General features: G+C 37.1%; 1 protein-coding gene across 1 annotated transcript in view; it reads right to left on the reverse strand.

Moving 5' to 3' along the window:
* Positions 1-11323, reverse strand: part of LOC150084513 (myosin light chain 1-like) — a 51422-nt gene extending 40099 nt beyond the window's left edge. Inside the window, exons 1-2 of the mRNA XM_090376195.1 lie at positions 11181-11323; positions 11031-11058 (exon numbers count right to left, since the gene is read on the reverse strand). Of these exons, the coding sequence (XP_090232321.1) occupies positions 11031-11058; positions 11181-11183 (31 nt within the window). The 5' untranslated portion in view covers positions 11184-11323. The remainder of the gene's footprint in view (positions 1-11030; positions 11059-11180) is intronic.
* Between the last annotated feature and the right edge of the window lie 419 nt (positions 11324-11742).

Raw genomic sequence — 11742 nt, forward strand, 5'->3', positions numbered from 1 at the left:
GATAGGATCTATCCTGTTATATTAAAGGAGGCAGCAAAGGAAATAAACCCTTAGCCATAATTATGAGAGCTTCCTTGGACTTGGAGTCCTGTTGGACTGGAGATGTGCAAATGTGACCCTAATTCACAAAGGAGAACCAAAAGGGTGACAAGTAATTACAGAGCTATTAGTTTAACTTCTGTTCGGGGGAAATTAATGGAGGCACTGATTAAAGAAGTACTGCAGGATCATCTGGATAACACTTCAGTTATAGTTCGGACACAGCATGGGTTTGTTAACGGGAAGTCTTGTTTGACCAATTTGATTAGATACTATGATGTAGCTACAAAGCAACTTGATGCAAAAAATCGTTTTGATATCATATACTTGGATCTTAGGAAAGATTGATACTGTTGCACATGGGAAACCTGTACAAATTGGAGCAGTATGGCATTAAGGGCAAATTGCTGCTATGGATAAAGGGATAGTTGCGTGGTAATCAATGGACACTGCTCTTTCTGGACTAATGCTATTAGTGGAGTCCCTACGGACTACGTGTTGGGTCCATTGTTTTCTGTGTTTATTAATGATATTGATGAAAGTATATCAAGCTTAATGTCTAAGTTGACAGACTACACAAAGGTTGGCAGGGTTGTTAATGACATTAATGATAGTACGCTACTGCAAGGGATCTAGAAAAAGTTGAGCAGATGGGCTGAGAGGTGACAACTTAAGTTTAACATTGAAAAATGTAAAGTACTACATATGGGTAGCAGTAACCCCAGAGTAACAAATTGGGTGGTACTACACTGAGGGTGGTAGAGAATGAAAAGTACCTGGGGATAATTGTGCAGTCAGATAAAAAGTTTTCTGAGCAGAGCAGACAGTCAGCAAGAGTAGCTCGATGTCTTGTCGTCAATGACATACACGAATTTTTCTAGCAGCTAAAATGAGGCCTCTGGAGGCCTCATTTTAGCTGCTGGAACGAGTACAGAGAAGGGCAACAAGATTAATGAATGGAACCAAGAGTTGCTCTTATGAAGAAAGAGCTTAAGTTCTTCAAATTACAATATCTGACACCTGCGAGGTGATCTGATTGAGGTGAATAAGGCCTTGAATGGTTTGAACAAGCTCAATGCTAATAGGATTCTTCCTCTTGCCTAGATTAATCGTCTGAGGGGACAAATTTAAATTGAGGAAAGAAAGTTGTAGAATAGATATGCGAAAATTTGACTTTAGCCAGTGGGCAAGTTGATTGCTGGAATAAACTTTCATCTATTGTTGTAGAAGTTGACAGCTTAAATATATTAAGCTCCTCGAATTTATTTTTTTGGCTGATGCTGTATAAGCTTTCTTGCATCATATGCCTTTACTAATGCTTGCGATGTAAGAATTTTGTAAAAATGTCGAAAAAAAAAAAAAAAGAGCCGAAAATTCATAATCCGAAAAAGTCGATAGTTACAAATAGAGTACAAGATAGATACCTGAAATATGAAGTTTCTATACTTTCATCTCTCCCTTTCCTCGCTTCATTCCCTTGCCCAATACCATTTGCTTGTATTATCTTTTAGTTTTACATTCTTATATAAAAATTTTTCTAAATCGCGCCATTTGCGAATTCTCACTTATAGCCACCTATTCCTGCATCTAAGGTACACTAAGCACTTATTTTAATTTTATTAATCTAGTTTGTTTTAAAACATATACTGCGTTGAGACTACCTTGTCCATATTTTGGAAGTTCTGATGCTTTGTCATCCTCTTTGCTTTCACTTATTTTTATATTTCCTTTTCTTCCACATATATGGAAGAGTATAGAAACGCAGTTTTGATACACGATCAAGTGTAGACCCCCCCCCCCCCTCATGAAATACATGATTATGTATCGATGTTTATTTTTAGCTAGCATCAGATTAATTTTCTCACCTCCCGTTTTTTTTGGGCCTATATCCAAATTATCCCACCCTTATCTGATACTTGTACTAGTTTTGACATTGTAATTAAGCCTCCATCTTCGCACGTTTCAATAGATTTATTACTTCTACCTTTATTTATATATATATAAAAATAAAATATAGCACGAGAATGTCGAGATACACGAATGAGATGGGTTTTACTTTGTCTTAACAAAAGAGAAAACAGTGATATTGTAAATTTCTTTGTCATTATCTGTAATGGATCATTTGTATCAGCATCCCACAGTTCAATTTAATGGCGGGCCCGCACACTGTCCAGAATTAAAACGTCGTCCTTGCAAGAAAAGTGTTTGTAAGGCCACTTTAAAATATAAAGCACAGTTTTATTCCTGGTGAACAAACATTGACGTCTGTGTAAATAAGGGGCTCATTAATCAGTAACTACGCGTCAAGTAATTTGTCTTAACAATGGACTCAGTAAATTAACCAAGGTCATAAAAACGCTCGCAGGAGTCTAGCTCTAAAAGCTGGTTCTGTTGTTTCCGAGTGGGATTAGAGTACTGCTTCCTCATTGGAGCTAGCAACCTTTCAATTACTGAGTTGAAACTGCTTAATGTTACAATACTGTAAGGAGAGTCATTCAGCTTTCTAAAACACAGTGTGGATAGATAAAGGGGCAGGGACTGTAAAGAACACTACAAATGGGCCCGCTTGTGTGTGCATTATGTCTGTAAATTCTGTAGTTGGTTGCCTTTTTTGTGAGATGGCGGGGGGGGGGAGAGAAGAGGTTCCAGGGAAGAAAATAGTATGAAAGGTTTGTCCCGATAAGATGGTCACGGTGTTGAAAAATGCTCCGTCTCAGTGGACAGAATTAAACATTAGACAAATGAATTTAATTAATAAACTTAATTTTTTTTTTTTTTTATGAAAACCCCAAACACGAAAGGTATCAAAACCTATACTACTTAGTACCGTGCATGGGTTGAAGGAGAAGTATGGGTGGAGGGGGGTGCCGGAAACTTTGCTCTAGAGACTAAACATGGGTTGTTTAATTATAATATTAATTTAAAATAAAATTAACTTATCTAAAAGCCTCTAGCTATTACATAAAGGAACGCTGCATATTTATAAAATAAAGGTAGGCTGCATATTTATAAAATATGCAGCCTACCTTTTATTTATAAAATAAAAGGTGTGCTTTAATTTCACACGAATTCACCACAGGTTTCCTGAATTGGACCAGCGCCTACGATGGACCACTCAGTTAAAAATAAAATTTACTTTTGTGCTGGCATATAACTAGGAATTGTTATACAGTAGAGTCTGCCACAATAATTTCGTCTTCATCGAGCAAGTAGTGCGAAGTTACAATTTAAAAGGGTGTTTTTTATGTTTTATCTTATTTGAAGGCTTTCAATTTTCGCGATAATTTCTGAATCTATAATTGACTTATACTCATCAAGAGTCGAACTTCCTCAAATTACTGCCCAATTTCTTTATTTTCTGACTACTCTACGTCAGAATGGTGAATAAAGGATAGCGCTTTTTTGCCTAGAACGGACCACATACTGTTTCCTAGAATGGACTGGTGGTCCAACGAAGTAAACCTATTTTCACAGATATTCTAACTGTTTCAGTTTTTTTTTTTTTTAACTGACACTTTATAAAAGTAGATAATTCAGGAAAATAGTCTTTTATAGCAATATAAACCAATAGTATTATGAATCGGGTAATTCATTGATATTTGTAACTTATCAATTCATTGTTGATAAGGTTATTAAAAATAACCCCAACATCAATTATACGACGTAATTTCCCAGTCCTGATAAATACGGTAACCCACTCTTAGCAATAAATTCCAACCTTTTCCCCACTGCTCCCTTCTCTCGGATTCCAGTCTCCAGTCTTTTCCTAGTGACTAGCCAGGTATGATTATACAGGAGAAGCGAACATGAGTGAATGTGTGAAAGGGACTTGCACAGGCGAGGATTACCCCTCGCTGTGGGACCCCGAAGTATGACAATAAATGGTGTTCTTAACCTGCAAAAATTAGTGTGGACTGTTTATACTCAGAGTGCTGTTGTGATTGAATATTGTGTGAGGGAGTACATCAGAACCTCCTATTTCTGTTTTCACTATGTGTATATAATAATAATAAAATAAAAACACTCCCTTGTAACTGTGGCGTGAATGTTTTTGCAATGTGTGTAAACTGTGCGCTGGCCAAAGAAGTGCTTGAGATCCGTGAGGAGAAAAAAACAACAACTGCTGTTCAGGGTGTTGAGATCCCATCAGTGTGCAAGATAGTTGAGTGAAAACAGGGCAAATGTAAGATTAAATGCTGTGCTTTGTTTTCCTTGCTGCACCCCTGAGTATACTTGTCTCTATACATAAAAAAAAAAAAAAAGTTTTCCTACTAGTGATATTTATTCGAGCCAACGGGAGAAGAGAGCGAGGCAATTACGTCACTACAAATACAATTAATTATTGACAACTGCCTCCATAACATTCACCAACCTCGTGCACGTGATTCATTGTCTACCAATTGATGTTCCATTGTAACTTTTTTGTATATTAATGAATATTGTGTATTTGTAAATACAGTAATTTAGTATTCTGTAAATATTTATATACTTTGTAAATATTTAAAAAGTACTATTTTAGCCCTGCTCTTTGGGATACAATATTCCTCACGCATTATGAAACCAAAAGCAAAAGGCGGTTCCCTAAATGACCTATATAACAAATTACATTGTGATATTTATTCTGCCTTGAGAATTCCACTCACTACAAATGCACAGGTAAATAATTGCATAGGTCATTTCCTGATTAGATACCGATCATGGTGACTTGCCTGGCGGCACTGGGGGTTTTCCCAACTCCGCGTTTTCACTGTGTAGAATACAATACGCTGCATAAGGCCAGGGTATGTGTGTCGTGAAGTATTAGTGTGGGTTGTGTTGTTCCTCTGGCCACTTAGCCTGGGGCCTGAGGAGCGCCACTAACATCCCCAGTTTCCATCACTGCCCCAGGAAGGCAGGCCAGGACACATTAGGAGAAGAAAGCTCTGGCAGGGTGAATCCTGGTGTAGCCTAGGCATCCAAGGAGATACCAAAAAAATTAGAAAGGAGATAATGGGGAAATAGGAAGAGGGAGAGAGAACAGAGGGGAGGGGGGCAACAGTTGACGCACTCGCCTGATTTGCAAGAGGAGACAGTAAGGAGACCCCTGGGTGGTGGGGTAAGCCACCACGCAAAAGGGGATAGAGGCCACCCAGGGTGGGGGAAGGGGAAAGACTCAACCATACCAGGTGGTAGGAATAAAAGAACATAGGGAAAGATTCTTATGGTGAAGTATGCATTTTGCAGCTGTCCCACACTGGCCTGGGGATTACCCTAATATCAGCATCCCACACCATGCCAGCTAGGAAAAGCTACAGCATGATGTCAGCTTGGATAACCATGAGGCCTCTGAGGGCCTGCATAGCCATCAGTCTTTCCAGTGAAGAGGCTAAGATAGAGCATGCATGCAATTAATAATTTTCATTCACTCAACATCCACACAATTTTACTTTTTATATAGTTTTCTTACACTATTATATATTAGATTAGATATCGATCAGTGCGTTTCGACAAGTGTCTTATGTATAAGACATTTGACTTACTCCGTCCTAGTGACTTACTAGTATATATTAAAAAATATAATTTAAAACTTCCTGTTTACTCGCATAAGGATAGGTTTTTTTTTTTTTTTTTTTTTGATTTGGTAGTTGTTGGCGCATCGGCTTCTGTGGCCATATTGCACCTCCCAAGGTTTTTGCAGTACTTTGATCCAAGCCCGAGGCGGGAATCGAACCCGCGACCTTTGGGTTGCCGGGCAGGTACTTTACCCACTCGGCTAGCCCGGTCGGCTTATAATAATAATAAGGATAGGTGTGTGACTGAAGTGTGTTGTATACTTATCTTGTTGATAAGTACACACACTTCCCCTGGGTGGCATAGTGGAATGCTGACACTGGCTGCAGCTGGTCTGGCCAGTTTGCGATTCTTTAACCCAAGTTGTCTGCTAGCAATCACCACCTCCCACATAAGCTGTTGCTCTTAATAGTCCCTGTGGAGGGACTATTAAGATTCCTCCACAAGGGTGCCCCTCTATCCCCTTAACTTCCAAGTTCTTGGTGGACGCCTTCCACTAAGGATTTGAAAATTATTCTGTTGTCTTATATTCTTTTATCATCCACCTGCTTTGCCTCCACCTATATTCCATAAGTTATAGTATAACAACCGCGCTCTCTTCCAATAACTTTAGTCGGCACTCCCTGGCAGGCTCAGGCCATGCCTGGATTCGCCCCAGCCAGAGACCTTACGCCCTACTTCCTGGCCCGCCTCCTTGTGTTTGCAGACAGGCAACGGGGAGACCTTAGTTTTTCCAAGGGCCAGCGACTAAGAGGCCAAACGAACAACAGACTAACCTTAGAATTTGTTCTGCAACACAAAGCTGAGTTGGGAACCCCTAGTGCCGCTTGTCTTTTAACACTAAAGCTCTTCTGACCAATGCCAGATGATTTAGGTAATCTGGGGCACTAACTCACCTATTGTTAAGGTGAGTTAACAAAAATAAAGTCATGCGTAACCCCTGGACCAAAAGTAATTTCGCCTCCATCACTTTGAGAAATCGCGCCTCTACGGCTCCGTAAATCCGGTCTTGCTCGTGATAGGCCTTGGTAATAACGCTGTATTGTATCTTCCTGTACTGATTTTATGTTTCAGTTCTTGTAAATCCTAACCAGCTGGCATAACTATCTCATTAGCAGAAATGAATTGCGTATAAGCTTACTGTTTTAGTCATTGTGGGAATTCCGTCAAAACGCAGTTCCAGTTATTTATTGCCAATTACAAGTATGATCGTATTAATTATTACTCGTGGCATCTGAATGTCAGAAACAATAGGAATTGGTGCATAATATTTAAATATTATGCATAATTTTTACAAAAGCTGCTAATCTTGTTTATGTTGCTAAATACTAGCCAACAAAATATTTGTCATACCTCCGCAATGAAAATATGTGATTCTAGTCGAAATAAGACTGATTCCGAAAATCACCATAAAAAAAAAAAGTTTTTATCACGTCTACATCAAAAGATGCACCAACGTTTAATGTTAAAATATATACTATATAATATCGGTGTAATTATAGCTGAAAATAAATAACAGTAGTCTTCTCTACTAGAGAAGCGTTATTTATTTGAAGTAATTCAATAGTAGCTATTTTGTTGTGAAGGCAACCGCATTATGAGATACAATTAAAACGATGCCTTCTACGCTACAATCGTAGCTCAAATCTATGGGTTAACTATGGTGTATTTACACCGATATTATCTAGTTAATTATCAAAACCCATAAGGATTATGCCTAGTGCATTTAATTTTCCAAATAAAATATATACGTATAATTCAAGTTTGTAATACAAGTGTAAAAAATATTATACATTTTCTATAACTGTGTAAACTTCGGAAAAATTATAAATCATAGCAAAATAGTTATTTTAATAATATATAATCAACATACCTGTAATTGTCCTTAAAATATAATAATACATGTTTGCTACTAAGGGATTCTCTTATACTGCTGCTTACTCTTCCTCACAAGGAAACAGCAGTAATCTCCCATCATTACAGGATCCCAGCGACCTTTGTACCGCTTTTCCATCGTGGAAATATCTTGAAACCGCTCCCGTTGTCCATCACTCACATCTCCCAGATTTTCGGGGGAAAATTCGAGATGGGAATGAAGAAAATGAATTTAACGACATTCTCCAGCTCATGTTTTTGTAGCACTGGAGTAAATCAGACACCAACATTTGTTTTCTTCTTTCCTATTACCCAAAAAACCGTGTACTACCGTATAAACTCAAAGCGTTACCTTTTGCAGATAACGCTTTGAGTTTTCCATGTAACACTTTCCTAAGGTTTGTCGTACAGGTAATACAACACTTGAGGCGCCCACGGTTCGTCTTGATCACCAAATTTCACATCCGAAACATAACAAATTGTTTGGATGATTGATGCATTTCCTGTGTATCTGTTTATTCATTGCAGCACTAAATGGATTTCTGAAAAAGTAAATTCAGTTTTGGACACAATATAAAAACAACATTCAGTTTTTATCACTACACAGTACATATACGTGGCAACTTACTCCAGTAGTTCTACTCGTGTGAAAACAATGAAAGAAAAAATTTGCGAATTGGGAGGTAGAGCAGGAAATTTTAGTGCTACTGCAAGGGTTGTGGGCGGCACCCCTCCTACCTCGACGGGCTGTTTATGTTTGGAGGACAGATTTACAACTCTGAGAACATGTCACGATCGGCAAACCTTGGCACAGCCTACAAAAATCCTCACCAAAAACGCTAAGTGTGCTCTCTTCAAATTGTAAATTGCTGCATCGGAATTTGAACCTAAGACCCATATTCCGATTGTTTATCACAAGAAAACAGAGGCCTGACTCGATTGCGAAAATTCAGTATGTCATACATTACTGGCTAGATTATGAGAAAAACTGGCATTTTTGGTAAAACGTAACTCCCTCTATATTTAATAACTGATGTGAAACTATCATGGTGATTTTCGAAATCGAAGCATAAAAAAAGTTGGTTAAAAGCAGTATTTAAGTTTTTGGAGGTAAAAATAGTGTTGGCTAGTGATATTAGCGTTCGTTGTTTCTGTAATTTTTGGGGCATCGATTGCTCTGGTGTAGTCCGCCAGTTCATATGGTTTCGTCTTGTATAAAGATGCGAAAGTATGTTCACAGGATGTATGGGAATAGATAAAAGGCGGAAAATTGCTCACTTCAGCAGATCTCGGCCAATACAGAAGAGACATTAAAGAATTCCTCAAGTCGTTCTGAAAGAATTCGAATCCAGACTTCTCCAGAGGGTTAAGATCCCGTAAAATAAGGTCAATGTGTGGGGTCCTGAAAGAAAAAAAAAAGTTTGTGACTATCTTATTTTCCGAATTATGATTGAAGAACCAGTCCGACCCGCTTACCGGCTGGAAGTTACGTTTCTTGTTATGAAATACAGCTTTCAAGTTAAGACTTTTCAATGGTTCTCAGATGTTAAATTCTGCATCTTGGCAACTAAACAATTTATATTGATCCGATGAATAAAAGAATACATTTTCCAAAAATGTGCGCAAATGTAGTTAGTGCTACAGAAACAAATTTTTCAAAGAAACATGTACTCTTGCAGCTAAAACTGCAGAAAGTTATACAATCGTTACATTAATAGATGTTATACGTCGCTGTGTCATTTGTAAGTAAAATTTGTTCTTGTTTCTGAATTTAACAACAACAACCCAACCAACTGACAATACAGAATTCTAATAATCATTTTTTTCCTATAATTTTTAAATGACAACCTATAGGATAATAAATATTTTCATGAATCTTCTAACAATAATATTAAAAAAATATATATTAGTAGATAAATGATCTGATTAGAGATGTAATCAGAAACTGCACATATAACTGAAGATTAAACTGTTCTACATATTTATGTATCAATACAATAAGACTCGTTAACTAAATAAACAAAAGTCGAACAATCAACCAAAGATTCCTTAACTGATAGAGCCTCCTGCGTACAGAAAATTTAAACAGATTTTTCTAACACGAGTTTCCTTCGTAAGCAAATCGTTATTTTTAAAATATGAAAATCACAGAATAGCTGTGAGAGTTATTTAAATGGCCATTTTTCTTAGGTTTTTTTCCCCCTTTATTCACTATGAATTAATAACAGCGAAACAGTGTTCCTCTTCCATCTATTAATAATATACATGTGAAAATAAATGGAAGTTAAATTTTATTTCTATTTAAATTTAAAAAACACCGGTTGTTTAAAACTCTTAAGCAATGTCGGAATAGTTCGTGTTCTGGTCCAGATGCTATTTGCAGAATATTTATGCATCGCCTTGTTACCGGAAGATTCTGTTACAAGCCCACCCTCGCCGAAGTTATGCGGGGCACTCGTGACGAATTTTTCGCTCCACCTAGGAAGCCAGCCGTATTTGGTAACGTCTTGTCTGCTAAATATGGCAACGGAAACAACGGATGGTGCCAATATCGTGGATGATTTCATAAATAAGCCATCGAAGGCGCTCACAGTTGGAGAAATTAAACTTGCAAAAATTGACGCTTTTTTTTTTTTTTTTATGTTTTATGGGTTCCATCTCTAACAATCAGACAAAGTACAGTTTAGTACAAAAACTGTAGTTTTTATTTTTTTAATGCTCCCACACACATTTCGGTAACAGAAATATTCATAAGTTAAAAAAAATAACAAAATGTATCAAAGTCTACATTTAAATTTAAGTAACTTCACAGTAACATGAAAGTACATAGCGTTTCCTTCCACATCCACCCACACTCTTGTCAGCTAACAGTATCAAGTTTCTAATCCTAAAAATAACAATTTCAGCGAACTGAAACGATTCCTTGGGAAAGTGTTTTCTTACCAGTAACCCAATTTCAGCAAAACAAATAAATACTTTGCGTATATATTAAAAGATGCGAAATATTTTCTTTCTGTAAATAGGCAGAATTGCCTAAGTTTCCTTTTATGAAAAAAAAAGAAACTGAAACACTGGACAGTGCCTCAATGGGGCATTAACGTGACATGAACTGCTGGAATCGAACAGAATAAGATGATCACACAATCGACGGGGTAGATCATTCTCCCTATCGTACATTCATCACGGAAGTGTTTTAAAACTTTAAATTAAGCAACTGCTGAAGAGTCTGTACAATGAGAAAAATAAGTCAGAATAATAAGTGGTAGTATTACGAATTACAGGACATCACCATTCAGAATGGAAGCAACCCCCACCCGTAAAAAAAAAAAAAAAAAAAACACGAATGTTCTCTGCTTAAAACACGCGGTATCTTATAAAGCTATCAATTGTCGTTAAACATTATGGACGAATAAATTCTGGTAGTCGGTCTCATATTGCAATATACAAATTAATAAAATTTGTAGTCAACTACTCTTACAGTTAACAGAATATAAGAAAATTGAATAAATAACAGATATCCATGTACTGAGAGAAACATGATTCTGAAAACAACAAAAAACACTTACTTTCAATTTCTCCTGGCTTTAGATCTGCCTACAAAAAAAAAAAAAAAAACACGTATGAATATTCTCCTTCAAAGTTTTACGTATAAAAGAAACTCACTAACGAAAAATGCAAAACAGAATTACATTACTGAAAAACTGTAGAAAACTTACCATTTTGCTGAGGTAGGATAGACAGGAACCGGACCACGACACAAGAACGCAAGTAAAATTGAAAGGAAGAGTTTCAGGCCTTATATACAGGATAGTTAGATGGCGCCAGTGGTGCCGAAACCATGAAGCGAGCAAAGTGGGATATGATATAATGAAGTCATGCATCACAGAGTGAACCTACCACGTAAGAGGATACTGATCAGATGATAAACATTGCTGTTAACGTATGATACTTTTGATTTTGATTACATCATTATCTATAATAAACTCTTATAATTATGAATTATATTTAAGCTTTACAACTTAACCGATTATAGCCTCTTGGCTTTTAATTATCTGAACAAGAATCATAAATGTAAAAAAAATAAATGTACTTGGCAACCCACTTCTACGGTGGGTTGCCAAGTAGCACTTGATACACATTCAGGACACAAACCTGATAAAAATGTATATCAGGACGATGATTTTCGGAGGCGTACTGTATGGAGTAGAGTTGTGGGGCTCAGCTGCAAACACCACAATTAAACCATTAAAAGCCGCTGAAGTGGGCAACCTGGAAGTG

Source organism: Mastigoproctus giganteus, chromosome 6 (genome assembly GCF_048544385.1).
Source record: "Mastigoproctus giganteus isolate SK-2022 chromosome 6, ASM4854438v1, whole genome shotgun sequence".
NCBI classification, from domain to species: Eukaryota; Metazoa; Arthropoda; class Arachnida; order Uropygi; family Thelyphonidae; genus Mastigoproctus; species Mastigoproctus giganteus.